The sequence below is a fragment of the Poeciliopsis prolifica genome, unplaced genomic scaffold (assembly GCF_027474105.1).
Source record: "Poeciliopsis prolifica strain line A6 unplaced genomic scaffold, Auburn_PproV2 SCAFFOLD067, whole genome shotgun sequence".
In the NCBI taxonomy this organism is placed as follows: domain Eukaryota; kingdom Metazoa; phylum Chordata; class Actinopteri; order Cyprinodontiformes; family Poeciliidae; genus Poeciliopsis; species Poeciliopsis prolifica.
The window spans coordinates 1,189,675-1,210,441 of NW_026562442.1; the positions used below are offsets into that span (position 1 = coordinate 1,189,675).

Consider the following 20,767-nt stretch of genomic DNA (forward strand, 5'->3'; position numbering starts at 1 on the left):
CGAAACCAGCCGTGACGTTGCGCCCCTCTTCAGAATGCCATCCAATTAAATCCCACCTAAAGAAAGAGCGGACCAATGAGAAGGCGGGTTCTTGGTACGTCGGTAACTAAGGACAGGGTAACAGCGCTCTCGACAACAGCGTCCAAGAAAAAGTCCCTCCGGATGGTCTTCCCTTAGCAACAGCGCTCAAACATGAGTTACTACAGTATAAGGTGAGCAGAATTCATAACGTTGCTTTCGGGTTGTGTTCGGAGGCCGTCTGTGTTTTCAAATATTAGATCTGAATCCGAGTGTTGGTAACATATTTGCATTGGCACAAAAAACTTAATAGTCGCCTTCAACTTTTCCATAAGCAGCACCGCGTATAGTGGAGACAGAAACAGCTAACGTTAGCTTGTAACGGTAACCATTAATACCTAACATCCTGTCACTGGTTTTCTAAGACGCAGTTGCGTTTTATTGGTTTTTTTTCGGTGTGAATATATCTTATTTTAATCAATAGTTGTACTCAATAGAGGGATATTTTCCGAACCGTAGCAATATTTACCCGTAAAATCGCTTCTCTAGCATTATTGACAAGAAAGAATAGAAGAAAAAAATCTCGTTCTTGTACAAAATGAAGGAAGAACTATAAAAAGTGCAAACACTGTGGGACATACCCTATTGTACATTGTGTTTTGATTGTTACATTACTCGACAAAAGTAAAACGCAAGAATGTTGTTAGTAGTTTGTTTAAACCAAAGAGTGGATCTATTTTTTATTCTTGGGAAGAAATTTTGATTCACAGTTTTATATTTCAGTCACTTTCTAATTACCTAGTGCGTGTAAATGCATTTTACAAGCGATTATATGAAAACATTCTCAAAGTTCTGGAGCTTTGATTTCGAGAGAAAAGAATCTTGTCATGTCTGAACATGCCTTTGAGTACAGAAGGGTTTTTCTTTGTTGTGAACAGTAAGCAGTTAAATTCACAAATTATTATCTAGGTCAATTAGAGTATATTCAAAAACAAAAATGTGTTACACGCACTCATTCAAGGAAAATTGTGAGATTATAATAATATTGCTTTTTGCATTGTGCAAAAAACCGTTTTTTTTTTTTAATAATGAGAATTACAAATTTCCCCCCCAAAATATAAAGTAACAAGAAACTGATATATTTGTAAAATAAACATGCAAACCAACCTGTACAGTTAGTAGTAGGAGTGGATTGATTTTAAAATTAGGATTGATATCCATGCTAGATGTTATTCTTGCTGTTATGACCGATAAACAAATTGTTGTATAAATTATTTATGTATATTTCCCTGCCCTCCCTCTCTACTGTGAAAAATGTAGAGTTTTACTTTACAGTCCGATAACGATATGTCAAAAATTGATGAAAGTTGGCAAAGATATTAATTCCATTACTTTGTGCCTCACTTATTTAAAGTCTTAGATAAATGTTTAAAATGTCACCTCAACTTCACAAAATAAGTAAAAGAAAATTTTATAAAGGGTAGGTATTGAACGTGCTAAATCTGCTGGCACTGAAATGGAAAAAAAACCCCAAAGCGTTTGAAACGATTTAATCAGGTTTAATTAGGCTGCACAATATGATTGCGAAACACCACATTGATAATGGTGTTTACATTTAAGCCACTTTTTTGTCCCTCCTCCCTTTCCCTTCCATTGTTTCAATGTCCACAATCGTTTGCCAAGTTTTTGGCATCTCTGTTACTGATGTCTATCAGATGAGGGCTCAAAAGTCATTGAAAGTTCATTCAACTGCCTAAATATATTATTGGCTAGACAATTTGAATGCAAGGCATCTGAAACTTTAAAATCTAATAAATATCACATCCAAGGACTCCGTTGCAGTTGTGATGATACTGTGATGATTTTGATTGAAATTATTGTGCAGTTCTAAGATGAACCTGATCAGATTGAGGGGAAGTTTTTGGATGAGTTAGAAAGTTTGTGATGAGAGCTCTATTGTTTTGAGAGCTGTATGCAATTAAAGCTGTGGAGCACAAGACTTGCGTCTTTTATTTTGCTGGTAGAAATCAAAGTAACTTCAAATTGTTTCCTGTTGCAGTGCCAGTCCAGTTTAGGATTCAAGCAAGTTTGTGATCTAATCTCTTCAGGAAGACTTTTGCTATATGCCTGACATACAGATGCTACCATCTTGGATATTTTTTTATGTGTTTTGTTGTGTTTCTTCAGTGTTGCTTTTTGTCATCATAACAGAAATAAACACATCTCTCATCAGCATACCAGCTGGATCGCTCACCGCTCTGTGGACTCACCCAAACTAGTCAGCTTGTGTGATAATTCACAAATGGCTGCTTCAGTTTTTCCAGAAGTGGATGGATGTTGCTTTTCATTCCAACTCTTGCAACCCTGTCATAGAGTCTTGAGACAAACACGCCATCGATGATTCTCTGATATTCACTGTGAAATATTTGACACTGAATCTGGGGTTCTTACATTTAAGCTGCTGAATGCTGAGAAACTTGGCAGATTTTCTGCTGTTACAGATCCCACGCTGTGCATGCTGGGATGAGCTGTTTAAAGAGCAACAGTTTTCATAACAGCATTCCTATGCAGTATTGCAGGAACTGCTTACATCAGCCAAGAGATGAAAGTGGAAGGTTGGTGTAGTTTGTTGGTGTTGGTTAAACTGCAGTTTACGAACAAAAAAAAGAGAAAAAAACAGGAAGTAAAACGGCCTCTGCATTGAATCCTGAGCAGTTTATTCCATTTATCCTCGAAATTGAAACTGCACCACTGTGTAAATCATTTTGAAATATCTGAACTCGGACAGTGGTGTACCTCGGCAGCTGAAACTATGACTTGTGGTCTAGTGGTCTATTTATGCAAACCCCACACACATTTAACCCGACGAAGCTCTTTCTCAAATGCCTGGAGAGTTGTGTAAAATTTGCGGTATTTTCTTAAGCATACTGCTGGAGAACTATGTAAATTTTGTTAAACATTTTTGGTTCCCTGCCGTGGCGAGTCACTGTTCCAGGAAGGAGTTTGCAAAGAGCGCCGTCGGTAATCAGCAGCTTACAAAGCACAGCAAAGGATTGCTGCTGGAGAGTCGGCGGTGGAAGGTGATGCTTCGGGGTTCCTGTGGGAACCGGTATTATTATCAACTCTTGCACGTCGTTTGTTTTGGAGTTCAATAATTACTCCCTCTGGTGAAAGAGTCCCACGCTTATCATTGCTGGACTTATATACAGTTTTAAACAAACACACACAACGTACACCCATTTTCTTACTTTGGTAAATAGGTGTTAAAATAGGGAGACGCTGGTTTCCTAGCAACTAGATTATGGTTATACATAATGTTTTTTAGAAAAGGGGAATCTATCGGTTGCATTCCCTTTAGAAACCAGGCATGCACTTTTCCAGCATCACAATGACAGACCTGAAAACCTTCTGCAGGCAATTGAGCTGTAAAAATGTTGAAAGGGGAAACATTTTTGGGAGACATTTGTAGTTTTAAAGTGCCACAACTTTTCAATAGTGCTGCAGTTACTCGATTTATTCAAACAATTTACTGGATAAAAAATTGGCAGTTTCTGCAGATTTTTCATTAAACTACCAAAGCTTATTTTATAAATGATTAAAAATGCTAATTTCAGTTCCTTAAATAAATAAGAAAATAAACATTTTGCTTCCTAAAATGCAATAACTTAGCATTATTTTAGTACAGATTGGTCGTGTCAATCTTTACGCAAATTGCAAGTTTTCAGAGTTTTTATAATCCAGTCAATGATTACTTGATTACTCAATTAGTTGACGATTATTTCAGCAATCAATTAATCATAATTCATGCGATTAATTGTTCCAGCCCGGCTTTCAAATGTAGCATTTTTAAAAGATGCCAGACAAAATGATAATCTGTTGTTTGATAGATGCGCTAGAATCTGTCAGAAACTTACAGTATATATACTTCTCCTTTCTCTTCACAATTATAAGCTACTTTATGTTTCTATCTTTATATACAGTAGCCTTGAAATACTTGAAAGAATCGTGCTGAGGCACTTTCTGTCTTTTAGGTTGTTGTTTTTTAATACATTGACATTTAGTGCTGTCACTTCCATACAAATTCCATCTTGGCTTCTTGTGCATTGTCTGAAGTGAGAAGCCATGGTAACAGCACAAGCCTCACAACCTCAGTCTACCTTAGTGCTGGGTAACTGTCACTCCCATGGGTGGAAGTTAGCGGAGCTGCCGTTTCTCTGCCAGAGATCTCGGAGCATAGAGGTCGAATGTGTTTGTGTATGTGGATTGGGCAGAGCAGAAAGTTTAACCACAAGTTTGAGGGAAAGTTTCTTCATCATTGGAGGAAAATACCTGGATTAGCATTCAGATATTTGCAACCATGGAGTCCATGAAGACTGAAGGATCTCATCCGGTCTACAGCCGATGGTCGTACAGGTAGCTGCTCATACCGACAGATAAAAGAACGACTCTTAGCTTTGTTTTCCATTTGAAATTTCTGTTTCTATAGAGATGTGGTAGAAGTGACTTTCTAACCACTCTCCTGTCCAATTAATGTGTTTTCTGTCTTTTGCAGCAGACAGAAAATAGTCTGTTGCAAAAAGTAGTCTTTGGCAGAGCTAAGGCATTGTTTAGTCCATGTGTTGCCTTCTCTTCCTGACCAATCAGCTGGCAGGTGGTCAGAGTGCCTTGCAGTTCGCTCTTGCACGTCTTGCTCATGTTTCTGCCACCATGTCGTTACTTATTCAAAGCATCAGCTTGTGACTGTGCTTGTTGTAACTAGAGTTGGAGATTTGTGTCTGTTCAGTCATCTGCGTGTGTGTGTTGTTGTCTGGCTGATTTGAACAGGCATGTAACTAACAAAATCTTCAGTGACCTTTAAATGTGTCTTGAAAAAAATGGTGGATGCTGATAATGCAGCAAAGATTAGCTCCTGTTCCAGTTATAATACCATCTAAAAATCTGATTATTGAATTAATTTATCATTAGTTTAACACATCTTTGTTCACAGCAATTTAGACTAATTGTATTAAACTATTTGCTTTTCATGTATTATTTTTTGATTTAGCATCATGTTTATCTGCCCCTCCACCACCAGGAGATCTCTCTCTTTTTGACTTTCTTCAGAAATGTGCTTTTGTTAAAGTCTGGCTGCTGATCTCATTTTCTGGAACTGAAAAAATGAAATATTCTGAATAAATGTCATATATATAGACCATAGCTACTCCTAATTAACCTATTTCTGAAGAAAATAAATTATGCATTTACTTTTCTGTTAGACAGTGCAGTGAATCATACACCACTATTTAGATTACATGTTTATTTACCAGCTTGTCAAAGACATATTTCCAGACTTCACTCTCAATGCCATTTGTTTACATTTAATATTTAATTAAAACTTGTCTTACTACATGTTGCCTGGTTAAGCATTTCATTTCTGGACACATCCTCACAACTCAAGTCTAAATCTTTACAGCAAAGTGCTAAAGGCCTCCAGTTACTGTAAAGTACAAGATGTGACTGGAGGTTTTTATCAGTGCTGCTGGAGGTTTTCTGCTGATGGAGCTAACAATCTCCATGGCTACCGCGGTCTGACACATGATGAAGGTACAAGAGTTGCTTGTCCTTCTCCTGTCACCCAAGCTGTGAGAGACTAATGAAACATTGATCACTTCCCGCGCTGATGAGGCTCCGTCTGACTTTGTATAGATAAGAGATTTTTACTCAATGTCAACCACTTTAACTTGTGACAAAAAAAAATGCTGAGGACGTTTGTGCTTGGCCTTTTTGGAATCCCTTTAGGAAAGATATTTCTAAATTAATATTTTTTTTAAAAATTGTGTGAAAAGATGTATGCCTTTACATGATTGAATTGCAGATATTTACTGTTTTGTGTATTTAGCCATTATCTCCTTTCCCTTTACCCCTTTGCTCCTTCATCAAAATGACGTATAGATTTAACAGATTACCACAAACACTTCTGGTCTTACAAAATGCAATGTTCTTTGCTCTGGCTGACAGATAAAATACACATAGAGTATTTTCATCTAATTTACGCACAACACATTTAAATGTTTGCTAGGTAGTGTCCTAGGGAGAGTCAGATTCATTTAATGCCAATTACTTTGTGAATTTGCCCTTTTATTTACTTCTCTAGAATTGTTTTTTTTTACTATATTGTTGAACAGACTTGTGTATTTTTCTCTCCACATAATCTTCTCTTCCCCTTTTCGCTGAAGACCTTCCAGCTCTACTAGCTTCTCTTCCAACTCGACATCAAGGTAAACCACAATCCACAGGGCAAACTTTTAACATAAGCCTTCATTTTTAACAGCTTTCAGTACGAAACAAGAAATTAGGATTATGGATATCCAGAGCAGACATAGCTAAACATTTTTGGTTCGTTCCAGAAATCTAAATAACTTGAGAAATGGCTCCAAATAATATTTTGCCATAATTGTTAGAAGAGATAAAATTAGTTGGCATAATTGGATCGAGCAATTAAATTTGTCATGAAAAGTGTGCTTTTTAAATCTAAACTTTTAGTAATTATTATTATGTGACACTTCTACTGTTTTGTAGGTCAAAATCTGAAAAAGTATCAGAGCATATAATATTAGAAAACACCTCAAATGCTCTTAATATTATAAAACACCTAAAATGCTCTTCAGAGCATTTTAGGTGTTTTATACACATTTTGAACCCAGACATTTGTTGATACCCATTTTTACAACAGGAAACAAGTTTCGCAGACAGTTGTAATGACTTGCTAATGAGTTGGCCAACATGTCACTACCTCGTCTTCTTGCAGGTCTTAATCCCGACTCCTTCCCTTTAAATAGTATTCTCATATGTGTAATTAAGAACTACTATCAGTCTCCACTCCCTTCCCTCTGTCTCAGATGCCAGATGGACCTCCCAGGTGACCCATCTGCTTACCAGCAACAACACCGAGGGATTTATTAGTCAATACATTGCACTCACTTGTGCAAGATGATCAATTTTGGCAAAGGTTAGCATAATGAGTGTATGAGTCATGCCTGTGCTGACTAGTAGGCTGAACATTGTCCTGAAGGAGACAGCCTCATCAAAGCACTCATGAGTGTTTTGTGTGATCAGAAATGGCCATCCAGAGTCCCTTCTGTGATGTGAGTCATCAGCTGAAATCTGCAGCTGGAGAAAATATATGAAAATGACAAAAATAGATGGAAATTCAGTGTATCTGATGAGTTTACATCATGCAGCATTTGTAGCTTTGATCCCTCTCTACAAACAAAGTCATTTCACTCCACTAGAACATGTGACGTTTAAAAATTTACTCAACAGGAACAGATGAAAGAGAAATGAGCATCATACGACATCAGCCTGACTTGTGAATAACTCTTGTGAGTTTAATTGAGTTTTGATTTGGGTCTGTTTAGGTCTTAGAGTCGGGGTTGACAGTAGTGACTTTTGCTATTGTTCTGCTCTCTCACCACTGTAGCTTAGCAACATGTTCCTTTCGAAAGGTGCTGAATGTAAATGCACACCGGCTCCTACCCTGCAGGTCGTCCTCACTGTCTCTTCATACAGATTCCTCTTTTTAGGGTTAGATTTTTCAGAACAGAATAAACGTCTCTTTGCTCAGTTATTTTAAGTGATGCTTAATTAATAAAAGTAGGTCTTACTTTGCAAAAAAAAGCTGCTGATGTAGGACATTGCATACATTTTTTTCTATAGAAAAATGTGTAAATCATTCATGTTTGCTTTTCTTTTACAGTGGCATTGAAGATGACGGCAGCAGTTTAATGCAACAGAAGCTGGAAAGACAGGTGGGAACTGGAATTTTTTCCATAAAATCACAACGATTGGCCAGTCACATAATTTCTGTTTGTTATTTTCTTGCAGTGAAGCTCATATTGTATGTTGGGTTCACTGTGGCTGTAAATCTCAGAAAAAGAGATTCTGGCAGCATTCAGGTTGACGTTGTGATTTTTGCTCTGGTTCTTACCAGCATTGTGACTCACAAAGCTGTGCTCTGATGTGAACAGGTTTGTTCAGAGCTCTCATTTCTGTCTCACCAGGATAACTGATTTACAGTTTTATGCATCACCTAAACATCAGCAAAAATGCTGTAGTTATAAAGAGCAAATAAAAAGTGACACATTTCCCACCTGAAACACTTCATTGCTCACAGTCTAACTCCACCAGAGCTTTCTGCTCACCGTGGCGTTACTAGTGGCAGCCTATCCGCTGAGTGTTAGCTTCTTTTGAAGGAATGTGTTCTGTTCCAGAAAGAAATGTTTTAGATAAAAACACGGCTTTTGGTGGCTAAGGAAATATTTCTTCAGTTTCACAAATATCACAAAACCTTTTTCAACATATTTAGGAATTGTGGGAACGCTAAGAGAGTTCACTCAGTTCTTTACTGTGTGGAAAATGATTGGATTTATCCGATTGGCAGATTGCCTGGCTTCTTGTGTTCTTCGTTGCCATATTATAATGCTTTACAATAATTTTCTTACTTTGAGATATTGTTTCTTTAAACTTTAAATACATTGTGTCCCTTCAAAAACATTTCATAAAAATATAATCATTTCTTTCTCTTCTGAGCTACTGTAAAAGTCTTCATAACAAACCAAACTGTAAAGTTACAATTCAGAGATTTTATTTAACATGGAATCTGCTCTCTGTTTTCTCAGACTTTGCCCTGAGCATACAGATCAAAACGAATGAAGGATTTTATTTCACCGACCCACTGTAGGGCAGAACTGGCATTTGGATACTTCTCTGTTCTTATCAGACTTGTATAAGAAAGCATATGAACTGCTTTGCTTAAATGTGAATGCATAAAAATTATGATGAATAAAATGTAAAAAAAAAAAAAAAGTTAGATACTGTTTAGGTCTAGAAAAAAATCCTGAACGCATTTTCATATAGACAAAACTAAGAAAGCATTTTTCACTCGGAGCCTCTTTATCTGACCCCTCCTTCCAACACTAATGACCGCTCATTCAGTTAGCAACAGTGACTGCACAGACACACTCTGCTGCTTGTCATAGTGAGATAGGCCTTTTCTATCAGAGGAGCACATTATGCAGACGAGGCCATCAACTTTTCAATTGTGAGTTTCAAAAGAGGAGACAAAGAAAAGCCAGCATTCATTTAGTCTCCTTCCTTTATTGTCTGACCTTCTGGAAAAAATGGACTCTGTGTCATTTTTTGCTCTAAAGGATCAATAATATTGGCACAATGGAACAGGTTTGTACATTTAATCTTTGTTTTTGCTTATCTGTGTCAAACAGGAGAAGACTGCGCTTTTACCAACATTACTTTAGTGTTTCATTGTGGGGTTTTCAACAGTCTCCTCTTTTATCCAGAGAAGTTTAGGCGAGTGTGTTCCTTGAATTGGACTTAAAAAAAAAAATAAAATCATGCTCAGTATCTGCTTTAAACTCCTGATGTTTTGATTTGCACAGGGAGGACTGTGAATGCATTAAGTCACTCCCTGACTTAATGCATTAATGCATTGTGTCTGTAAATGCCCAGTTCTCAGTCATAATAAAAGAATTGAACCTCACAATGGATTGGTTCAAAATAGCTCCAGAATGGAAAAATCTGTAGAATCTGTAGTGCCAAAATAAACTTGAATCTTCCAGTCTATATTGGCCAGAAAAAAATACCATTTTTACAAATCTGTACAAAATAATAAAAATGCTTCTGTAGATTTATTCTAAATGATTTTTTTTTTTACTCTAATAAACAAATTCCCTCCTATTGAAGGTCTGGGTGCCAGTGTTTACACCTTTTCTCTTGAGATGTGTAACTGATGCTGTTCTAGTTCATTAAAAGGAAAAACACTAAAACAGATGTCATCTAGTTTTTGACTGATGAATTATGAAAGCCCCGTTTTTGGTTTGCCTGATCTGACGCAAGGCTTCCTTGTGTCGTCCAGCTCACTGAACAGCATCGCTCGTCAGGATGTGTTGTGCGTTTGGCACACTAATTAATCTGTTTGCGTAATCCCATTGGCTGCTCTGATCACAGTTGGGTTAGGAGAGCAGAGGGTCCGTATGTACATCATAACCACAAGGAGTTTCCAGGAGCACACTGCATTACATATCTGTTTTCCATCACAGTCAAGAAGCAAGTGCATTGCAAACCGGTTTTTATTTATTTATTTTATGAGGCAGGCTATTTGCAGCATTTACTGGGACACAGGTTGCCTCTCATCATGCATGTAGATGTAATTACCTTCCACCGTGTAATATTTTCCACCACAACTGCATTCAACCTCTTCACATCAAACACTGAATAATTAGTTGTTTTTGTTTTTTTGAGCACGTGATCAGCTGTTTGGGGAAGGTCATGCTGAATGTTATCTGAAAGCCTGAGGTTCCACGATGCCTTATGTTCACAGCGGGCGCTGCTGCAGCAGAAGCAGCGGCGGAAACGTCAGGAGCCCATGATGGTCCAGCCCAACACTGAGACTCGGCCCCGCCGCAACAGGACGCAGTACTGCGAAGAGCAGGACCCGCTGGTGGAGTCTCAACTTAGCGTCAGCAGCGATGTCATCCTTGATGGTGAGAGAATCAAACGCAGGAATTTCTTAAATAACATGTTTCTGTGTGGTCAGTGATGCATAAGTGTTTTTTTTTAAATAAAAAGAAGCATAAATTACATAAAAAACTTCTTTCAAGCTATACATTTAATCATTAAGTACATAAAGTAACTTCTATTTTATATTTACATGCACTGATTTGATGATTCAGATTATTTTTTCCTACTACGCCACATTTCAAACTCAATTTTGTTGTTTTATTGTAGTTCAAAACATGCATATTCCAAATGGTAAAAGAATATGATAACAGAAAGATAAAATGATAATAACTTTCCCTTGTTGTAGGCATTGATGGACCGGCAGCTTTCCTGGGATCAGAAGCTGGCGATCTGGGAACGAAAATCCAAGTTCAGTCAGTGAGCAAACCTTCGTCACCGCAGCCCCGCCATCGGTCTCCGCCTCCATCTCAGCCGCAGAGTCCTGCAGCCGAAGAAACCGAACAAGACTGCGACACTGCCACTCTACTGGAGCCCAAGACAGACATCCACCAGCTGTTACAGAAAGAAGGTCAGCTTGGTGCCAAAAGGTCTCCTTTCATTCTGTTTTCTCAGGAAAACAACGGATTTTGTTTGGTTAGTTACTTTTTTTAAAGATTTCAACTGTTATATTTTTTTGCGTTGTTAGGTCTTTGTGTATGATGTTTTAATCTGAACTCATTAGAAGTGACCCTTGAACCAGGTTTTCCATTAATCAGATCGTATCCCAGACTCCTATTCTTCTCTGCCATGAGACTGTCATACAGCAGCAGTCTTAAGTCAGAGGATTCTTGAGATTTGTTGGAAAACAGACTGCTACTGCAGACCCTTCCAGCCCAAATCCACAAAGATTCTTTGATGATATTAATAATGACATTTAATTTCCCTTTGGGATAAATAAGGTATTTTTAAAATGAATTGAGCCAATTTATATATACTTTTAAATGCTATTGCAAGTTAAAATATTTACTGAGTTACAACTATTTCATCTGTGTATTATAATTTCTGTCCTTTCCTGAAATGCTTTAGCACCAGTAGACTACCACTTCTTTCTAGCGGTGAATTAAAGTTGGGTCTAGCAGCAGCCAAGAGTTATGTCTTGGCTGATAAATCCAATTATCAATGAGCAGACAGATGCCTCAGGCCTTCCGTCTGCTGGAATCATTTTACATCTGCATGACTGCCTGGCTCCCAGTGTTAAGCCTCATATCAAAAAACTCTGGCATTTGCAGAGTAAGCAGAGTTGACTCATTTTCATCCTGTTTATGATTTGAAGTGATTCAGTTATTATTCGAATTTTCAAATGTTCTTTTGCATAGAAGAGCAGCCAGCCATCTCTCTGTGGAAGAAGAAATGCCCAGTAGATCATTCCAGAGAAACAAGAGTCAGTCATTTCCCATGTGTTGCATAATACATAGAAATATTTTTCATATATCGAGGAGCAAAACAAACTGACTTCTTTAATTCTCTCCAGAGATTTATTTAAAAAGAAATCTTGTGCTGGAGGATTTCCACCACATTTTCTGCCTTCATGTTTTGGGTGAAAAAGCTTCCCAATAGGAATTCCCGTTTTGCCGATCTGTGCTGATGCTTTTTCCCTTGTGTTGTTCAACAGGTCTGTGTGGAAGCATGAACTTTGACGAAGCCAGCGAGCAAGGAGACGAGGCAAATGAGGAACGGATGGGTTCTCTCTTCTCCAATGCCGATGCGCCCAGACCCGCATCGGCTTCCAGTGGCAAAAACATTCCTGTGAATTTTTCACCAATTTATACCACTCACTTACCGTCTCATTCAGATAATTCCAGGAAATTTAAGTGCTGCTTTGTTCCCTTTTTATCCCAGGAGGCAGTAATCCCTGGATCACTTTCTGCAGAAAGCGTCCTTGCAGATGTAGCCAACCTAGAGGAGTTTGTGCTGCTGCCGGCTCCTCGTGGCGTCACCTTTAAATGCAGGATTACTCGGGACAAGAAGGGCATGGATCGTGGCCTCTACCCCACCTACTTTATGCACATGGAGCGAGATGAAGAAAGAAAGGTGAAAGCCAGACAAATGAACTGATTTCTGTTACTCATGAAGTCAGGTTCCAATTTTTAATCTTACAATACCTTTGTCTTTGTCTCTGCAGGTGTTTTTATTGGCTGGAAGAAAAAGAAAGAAGAGCAAAACATCCAACTACTTGATTTCAGTGGATGCCACAGATCTGTCACGAGATGGAGAGAGCTTCATCGGCAAACTGAGGTGAGCCGAATTCTTTTTCTTAGTTTTCACAAATAGAGTGTATAGTTTTAAACATTATAAATTGTTTCTTAGATAATCAAATAGATGTAGATTAATAAAAGTAAAGTATATGTTGTAGTCTATTTAATTCTAAGATGCTGGTTATCAATTTGGAATTAGAGTGAATGAATTTAAAACAAATTTCTAAAAAGTTTGGGAATTATTCTGTTCAGATAACTGTTATCATTCAGATAACTGCTGTCCTGATTTCTTAAAAAGATAAAATAACCCTTTAGCAATTGAGCTAACAAATAAATGCTCCAAAAGCACATACATTTTATTTTACCAGAAATCCCAAAACATCCCAGAATAACATCCAAAGTTCTGCAGTTAAGGTCAGAGTTCATGATCTAACGATAAAAGAGCAACTGGGTAAAATGGCTGCCACTGGAAAGTTTCAAGGCTAGAACTGCTGACCTAAACGAACACATTTACCAAAACATGTGTGTACTGATACGATAAAAGTGTCACATCACATGCAACTGCATTTAGTATTGATCTGAAACAAGTCTGATGAAAAAGCTGTTACGGGGCAAACATAGAGGGAGAAGTAGTAAATGGATGAGGGAGGATGAGACCGGAACATGGAGACAATGATTACATAAAAAAATTTGACAAAATTTTAAAAAATGTGGGCATGTTGGTTTAACAGAAATAGTTTTAAAATATAAGAAGTAAACCTGCAAACTATGCATAAAAGTTGCACGTGTTTTCTCTTTAACCAGGTCCAACTACACGGGTACTAAATTCACAGTGTATGACAACGGCATCAATCCCAGCAAAAACCTCGGGACGCTGCTGGAAGAAAGTAACACACGACAGGAGCTGGCTGCAATCTGCTATGTGAGCCAGTGGCAAAAAAAACACGATGCTGTTGACCGCGTCCTTTATGGTGAAATTGTCACATTCCTTTTGCAATCTTTTTTGTGTCAGGATACCAACCTGCTGGGATTCAAGGGGCCACGTAAAATGACCGTTGTCCTTCCAGGGATGAACATGAACCATGAGCGGATCCCTGTAAGGCCTCAAAATGTGAGTCCAACAGAATAAAGATTTATGCAAAAGTATTTCCTCTGAACTCTGGAGAGTTGGCTGTATTGTTAAACATCTTTAATTCTCCTTGCCTGACCTGTTAGTTTAAGTGGATGACTGTATCTTCTTGAATTTGTAATTGTGTTATACATACTGAATTGAGGATATTTTATAAACTAAACTTACTTTTAACATGTGAATCAGCTGCTCCCACTTTTAAAAACACTTGTTACCATGGATATGCATTATGACAACTGTCTGACAGTGAAAAAAATTAAGAGCAACAATTCTTCCATCCAGCATCCAAAACCGAGAAAATGGTCGTCCATTAAAGCAACGCCTCAACCAAAATTCTAGAACAATTTGCTGATTAGATGTCTTCTAAAGACAAATTGTTGCATTACAAATTTGTGATAGTGAGGGGTATTTTCTCAGGCTCTGCAGGTAGCATTAGCATGTTTGTGTTTGTGTGGCAGGAACAAGAAAGCCTGGTGAACAGGTGGCAGAGCAATGTGATGGAAAACCTGATTGAGTTGCACAACAAGGCCCCCGTTTGGAACGAAGACACCCAGTCTTATGTTCTGAACTTCCACGGTCGCGTAACACAAGCTTCAGTGAAAAACTTCCAGATAGTACACGACAACGACCGTGAGTGTTTACTGCAATACGTGACATTGCTGTTTTTTTTTTTTTAGTCCGCTGTCGACTGATCCCACTGTTTCCTCTAACCACAGCTGACTACATCATTATGCAGTTTGGAAGAGTTGCCGAAGACATCTTCACCCTTGACTACAACTATCCCATGTGTGCTCTTCAAGCTTTTGCCATTGGTCTGTCGAGCTTTGACAACAAGCTGGCCTGTGAGTAACAGAAGGGTGTCCTGCAAGCAAGCCACCTGGTCTGTTTCACTCGTCTTTCTTTTTGGTTTTCATGCTGTAAAATAGCTTTACACGGGTAGTTTCATATGATTTGAACAATCTGTGTTCAACTGCTGTTAATATGTAAAAAATGTACAGGCGGCAAGAGAAAAACTCATTCCATCTTATGAGACACCATGTACAAGAAGAGCTGATGTCATTCTTATAACCTCATGTAAAGATATATGAACCTAATCTTGTATTCTGTCGTTTCTGTTTTACTCTATTTAATTCTTTTACCTCTGGCGCCATCTGCAGGCACAAAGTTCAATCCCTTAAATAGAAGAGTGGTCAGTTATTTTTTTTGTTTGCCTTTATATTGTTTACAAATTCAAACATTATGACTAATATTATTATTACCATGTATTTCAATTCCCCCCTTGTGTCTAAAGTGCATTTTTACGCATGGATGTTTTATTTTTGTGACCGATATGTGAGTCTTGGCATCACAAACACCTAAATGCAACATTGCACATTTTAAAACATACAATACACATTAATTATTTGTTTTTTCTTTTTTGGTTTGATTTACACCTTTAACCAGAATAGAAAATAAAGACAATCTTTTTTTTTATTATTATTTCTGTTAAAACACTGTGAGTTGTTATTTTGGTGAACAGATGCACAAACTGTGATTTTTTTTTTTGATTATTATTTTTTTTTGTATTAGAAAAGCCAAACAGAAGTTAAATGAAAATTTGTACTTCCCATATATAATTTCTCTCTACATGGTAATCAGCCATGTGTAGGTGCCTCACGTATTTTTTTATCAACTACAAGATGTGCAGAAGAATTTCACACAAATCCACAAACATTAGCAAAACTACACATACAGGCTCAAATATATGCATACATCTCGACATCATATTTGGCTGCTCTGCTCAGCAAAATTTTAAGTTTACTTTAAATGGCTCATTAGCCAAGACTAATTTAGATAATATCATTGGGTTGTGCAGTTATATTTGAGCATATATTTACAATTTTAACCGTGAATCACAGAAGACTTCATAATAAGTTCAAACTTTATTTCTTTGTTTGAAAAATGTTAGGTTTATATTTTATTATCCTCTCCTGAAATAATGTCTCAAGTGGCCTACTGGAGCCTCCACCTGATACACTCCTCATGTGCTTCATAGTTTGTAAAGAATATGTCACAAATATTTCAAAAATCACTTTTGTCCAAACTCTCAAAATGGTGGATTGTGCAATAAACTGTTGAAGAATATTGATTTCCATAAAATTTTACAATCGTGTTTCTCTGTTTTCTGCAAAGTGAGTTTAGTGAAACATTTTCCAGACTGAAAAATTCGACAAACACATTCAGATTTACGGTTTTATTAGAACCAATACAAGTATAATAATTGCTCAATTCCTGTTTTTATATTCAATTGTGTGTGAAAAAGAATTTTATTGACTGAAAACTATTTTCATAAACATTTCAATTTGATTCTGGGGAATTTGAAATGGAAACTCAAAAGTGCTTATTTCCACTGATGTATGGTCTTTTAAAGAAGACAAAATAAAGAACTTGCAAAAACAAATCAAAGGTTTATAAAGATGCTTTTTGTTCATTCTTTTTGGTGAAAACTTCATTGCAGAACTATGTATTTTATGTTAACCAGAACATTTTCTAACATTTCAAAATGCTGCATATTATCATGAAGACTTTCTAACAGACTATTTCTGATTTAATTGTCATCAGTCATGAATATTAATCTCTTCAGATAACTTTTTGTACTTGATCAGGTAGTATGGGTAGCACTGGCAGCTGTCAAACACTATAAACATCTGAGGGTTTAGCTTGTTGTCAACGCAGGCATCGTAGAGACTGACTTTGGTGTTGGGTGGTCGCCGGTAGTAATGTTTTCCCAAGCAAACTCTTCCCACCAGGACTTTGGCCAGAAACATGTAACCAACCTCATCGGACTCGTTTGCTTCTGTGTACTCGTGGGACAAGAGCGCGTCGGTGGCGAAGTAAGAGCCAAACCCGTGAGAGTGTCCATTGAGGCCGGCCACTCGGGGGTCAAAGCCCTGGAGGCAGATGCTCTCTGAGGCGGCGTTGGTGGTCCCATGGAAGAGATGTCTCTCCAGAGGTCCGTCGGCTTTGGTGTGGTGTTTCTGCATGTGTGTTTTCTGCCTGTGATGACAACGCAGGCTTATTTTTTTTTATTGAAATATTAATTGAGTTTTTGTGTTATAACTCTTTGGTACCTTTGGTACTTGTCCCAGTGCAACAGGTTCTGGATCTGCTGGATGCTGACGATGTCGATCTTGGTCTCTGGCAGGTTTTCGTGGAAGAACTTTTTGATGCTCCGGTAAGCCTGAGTCCCAGCCGGAACATCCACCAGGCGGTAATCCTCCTCTGAGCCATGAAGCCACACCGGAGGGTACCAGGAGCTGAACTCCTGCAGAGGATCTATGCTGAAGTTAGCCGGAGCAGCGTTCGGCTCACAATCAGCAAACTCAGACTGGATTCCACTCCTAAAAGCAATGACAGATTTAGAAAATATAAATATATGTCGAATTTCTTTTACTTTCGGCTTCTGGAATTTTCAAAACAGACATGATGACAAGCGGAGCTAAGCACCAGGAGGATTCTCTGATCTTTAACCAGTTCTGATCAGTAAATAGACCTTTTTTTTTTGTTATTTTACACTTAATTTCCATTTTGGGAAATTAAGTGGAAACCTATGAATGCCGAGTATACTGGAAGAATTACTACATTTATGGTTCCTTCTGGATTCTAATTGCATTAATAGTTTATTTTTACATTTGTGAAACAGTAAAATATAGTAAGACAAGTATAAGAAAGTACCTCCAAACTCATCTCCATTTTAGCGTATATTTTGTAGGTATTTTTAAATCAAGTGTAATTTTTGTCTGTGAAAAAACAAAGCTGCAGTAGACGGAAAGGGAAGGAACCAAAATACAAACTTTAGGTGAGGATACATGGACTCTGGTGAACGGTAGGCAGGCCTGCAACAAATGTGTCTCTGGAAGCCAGTGCTGACTCTGGTCTGGGTCATACTGGTGAAGTCCACCTCGTACTTCTGATCACCGATGTAGAAGGAACATTTCAGCTCCTTTTCACTCATCTTTTTCAGGAGTAGGGCAGACAAATCCTAGAAAAAGATGAACGTACTTCAAGTTCAGTAATTCTCACAGCGACAGGGAACTTAAGCTGCAGTTGAAATAGCTGTAACTCAAAACTGGAGCAGGTCAGTGGTGGAAATCTACAGCAGAAAAACCCGATGCTATGCTTCAGAAGTTCTGCTCTTAAGAGCTGAACTTCTTAAGAGGGTCCAATCATATCTGTGCATGTCTAAGTCAGTGCTTTTCAGCAGCAGTTCGATTACAAAATGACTTTTTGTTGCATTTTCTGGATATACTCTACCACTGGTGTAAAAATTTATATCCCTCTGAAAATAAATGAAATTGCATTCAAAATCTTGAAAAACTAACTTTAAAAAGACAAATACTGAATGGAAATTAATGTCACAATCTTCAGGAAGCCAATCTTCTAACTTGAGGTGTTAATGTCCTTTACTTCTATCCTTATGCTGTAGCTCCTTTAATGAGGATTTTATCTTCCAAAGTGGAAATATTAATCAATCCACAAAATGTCACTTCAACTACAGCAAGCTGTGACAAATACATGTTTATTTTACAAGTTACTTGTAACTTGTAAAATCAGAGTCAGTCCCACTTCCAAGTTGCAACTTCAGAAGTAAATGTATGGCAGCTCAACATTTCATGCGCAGCTGTTTTGGACAGCTGTGCATGTCTAAAACATGCACAGATTCATTTTCAAATTTAAAAGTATTAAAGTTTATATTTTATGGCAGACTGTTTGAAAGACTACTGTATCAATGTGGTTTTGATACACTGCAAACTAAAAGCAAATGAGAATTAATGAAACAAATAAAGCAAAAGTTACCGCACTGTACTCTTTGTAGTTGCCGCCCTCACACCAGTAGATTTTGCTCCTGCTTGGAAAGTGAGGGTTTTTTTCTACGCTCTCTGAGTTAGTAAGTCGCCTAACTGCATCATACTCTGAGAGATCATCCAACTCCATTGTATCAAAGTCCAGGGCGTAGCATGTTTGCCTAAAAGAAAATTCAAAACAGTCACATTCGTTAGAATCCATAAATTGATGTCTTAATTATTGGTATTTGATTTAAAACTCACTTGTCTATGAGGGTCACATCGCTCTGTTCAGCACAACAGTAGCTCCTCTCTAGTAAGACCTGAGCGCGAGGTGATAGGTCGATCCATTGGTGGGTTTTTGTAGACCACAGCTGCCAGTGAAATGGGTAAGGTGTGTGGTGCAGCTTACACTTCACCCCTGCATCACATTTACCCAGAAGGAAGTTATCACAGATGAGGACGTCATGGGAGACCTTTGTGTGAAATGATGAGCGATCAGGTTTCTTGGGTTCAACACGTAGGTCACTGGTAACACTTGTAGGCGCTTGGATAGCAGGTGGGAGCTTTATGGTTGCAGCGGTGCCAGGCTGATATCCTTGTGAACAATGAGTGATGATGAGAGGCAGTGACACATAAATCGGGTTGACAAGACTCTGGTTTGGTTGATACGTGTGGGGCAGTGGTGGCAGTGAGCTGTGGGAGGAAGTCAGCAACACACAGGAGGTGTTCTGGATCTGTAGCTGAAGGCTAGAGGTTGCTGCCACGCTGGATGAGTTTTCTCTCTCACAGCTAGCAGTGATGTCCTCCTGCTTCACAGTAAGAGGCGTTAAGTTGATACTGATCCCGTAAGGTTTGACTGTCCAGGTGACCCCGACTTTCAGGGATCTCATGGCATCCCACACCGGGAGGCTGGTGTTGGTATCTGCAGGTATTTCCAGGAGGAGGTGGGATGAATTGAGCATTATGGTTTTGGGACTGACAGATGGGGCTTTGGGTGCCAACTTTCTTTTTTTTCTTCTCTCACTTGAATCATCAGTCATCTTGGATTTCCTATTTGACACTGGAGAAATTCATTTTGAGTAAATTAGAATGAACAGTGGAAATAGTGATGAACATAAAACACATTTTATCTTGTTTAGCAGGGAATGACTTCGTGTTAGCTCTTGAAATAAATCAAATGAAGCATCAGCAAAATAAATGTGTGAGCTGAACTAATTTCTAATTAAGCTAATAGCTACAATGTAACACGAGCTGTTGCTGGAGCTAGCTAAATAAGACACAATAAGACATAATTAATGAACCTACCTTTGGTACCTTCTGCCTGTTGAAATATGGAAAAGTCTCTGTTGAGAAAAAAGATTTTATTGTTGAAAAGTGAAGGAAACTTTCCCGAAGGTTAATGACGTCGAGCTTTTTTCTAATCAGGCGAGTATGGAAAAACTGCCTTACAAAAAATAAACAAGCCTACAAAATAATATGAAACTAATGCACATGCAATGTTTAAATATATAAAGACATATTTTTCCATAAGTTATAGTGTAGTTGTTACCTCAAACGTGCAGGCTTTTCTTCTCCTATTCGTATTAATTTGACGGCCAATAAAATAAATCCCCCCTCCGTTTTAAAGGTGGGAAATTAGAAATTATTATCTGCGCGTTCTGGTAATTACATTTTTCTGTACGTCTAATGAAAAACAACAACAACAACAAAAACAAAACAAACAAAAAAAACAGAACAAGTAGTGGGTTTGTTTTTGTTTCAAAATATGAAGTAAAACATGGAAATACACGTTGTTGTTTTTTTGTGTGTTATAAACTGCCTTACAACAAATAAACAAGTCTACAAAATAATATGAAACTAATGCACATGCAATGTTTAAATATTTAAAGATATATTTGTCCTTCAGTTTTAGCGTAGTTGTTACCTCAAACGTGCAGGCTTTTCTTCTCCTATTTGTATTAATTTGACGGCCAATTAAAGAAATCCCCCCTCCGTTTTAAAGGTGGGAAATTAGAAATTATTATCTGCGCGTTCTGGTAATTACA

The 20,767-nt window shown here is 37.9% G+C and overlaps 2 protein-coding genes across 4 annotated transcripts; one reads left to right on the forward strand and one right to left on the reverse strand.

Moving 5' to 3' along the window:
* The first annotated feature begins 106 nt into the window (after window positions 1–106).
* On the forward strand, window positions 107–14,990 carry tulp3 (TUB like protein 3). Of its 3 annotated transcripts, none has more exons than XM_055020383.1 (12): window positions 107–212; window positions 6,234–6,275; window positions 7,754–7,805; window positions 10,394–10,556; window positions 10,880–11,101; window positions 12,185–12,318; window positions 12,412–12,603; window positions 12,695–12,807; window positions 13,572–13,689; window positions 13,780–13,878; window positions 14,355–14,526; window positions 14,613–14,990. In XM_055020383.1, the coding sequence occupies exons 1-12, from the start codon at window positions 193–195 to the stop codon at window positions 14,744–14,746; spliced, it is 1,461 nt and encodes a 486-aa protein (XP_054876358.1). In that variant the 5' UTR covers window positions 107–192; the 3' UTR covers window positions 14,747–14,990. The 3 variants fall into 3 exon arrangements, with proteins under 3 accessions (XP_054876358.1, XP_054876356.1, XP_054876359.1); XM_055020381.1 differs by lacking the exon at window positions 107–212 and adding an exon at window positions 4,143–4,431; XM_055020384.1 differs by lacking the exon at window positions 107–212 and adding an exon at window positions 6,897–7,006 and having other exon boundaries at window positions 6,261–6,275.
* A 1,130-nt stretch (window positions 14,991–16,120) lies between these two features.
* On the reverse strand, window positions 16,121–19,762 carry LOC129351512 (protein mono-ADP-ribosyltransferase TIPARP-like). Its single transcript, XM_055020385.1, has 5 exons — window positions 18,984–19,762; window positions 18,733–18,901; window positions 17,730–17,917; window positions 17,007–17,276; window positions 16,121–16,932 (listed from the first exon to the last, which is right to left on the reverse strand). The coding sequence occupies exons 1-5, from the start codon at window positions 19,760–19,762 to the stop codon at window positions 16,494–16,496; spliced, it is 1,845 nt and encodes a 614-aa protein (XP_054876360.1). The 3' UTR covers window positions 16,121–16,493.
* Window positions 19,763–20,767: the final 1,005 nt, after the last annotated feature.

Bases quoted from the DNA above. Each gene is read 5' to 3' on its own strand.
- tulp3 (XM_055020381.1), top strand. From the start codon at position 4,376: ATGGAGTCCATGAAGACTGAAGGATCTCATCCGGTCTACAGCCGATGG. The intron at 4,432-6,233 runs GTAGCTGCTCAT...TTTTCGCTGAAG, and splicing joins TACAGCCGATGGTCGTACAG to ACCTTCCAGCTCTACTAGCT. The intron at 7,806-10,393 runs GTGGGAACTGGA...TTATGTTCACAG, and splicing joins AACAGAAGCTGGAAAGACAG to CGGGCGCTGCTGCAGCAGAA.
- LOC129351512 (XM_055020385.1), bottom strand. From the start codon at position 19,762: ATGACTGATGATTCAAGTGAGAGAAGAAAAAAAAGAAAGTTGGCACCC. The intron at 17,918-18,732 runs GTAACTTTTGCT...ATCTTTTTCTAG, and splicing joins ACTACAAAGAGTACAGTGCG to GATTTGTCTGCCCTACTCCT. The intron at 17,277-17,729 runs GTTTGTATTTTG...CATTGCTTTTAG, and splicing joins TCCATGTATCCTCACCTAAA to GAGTGGAATCCAGTCTGAGT.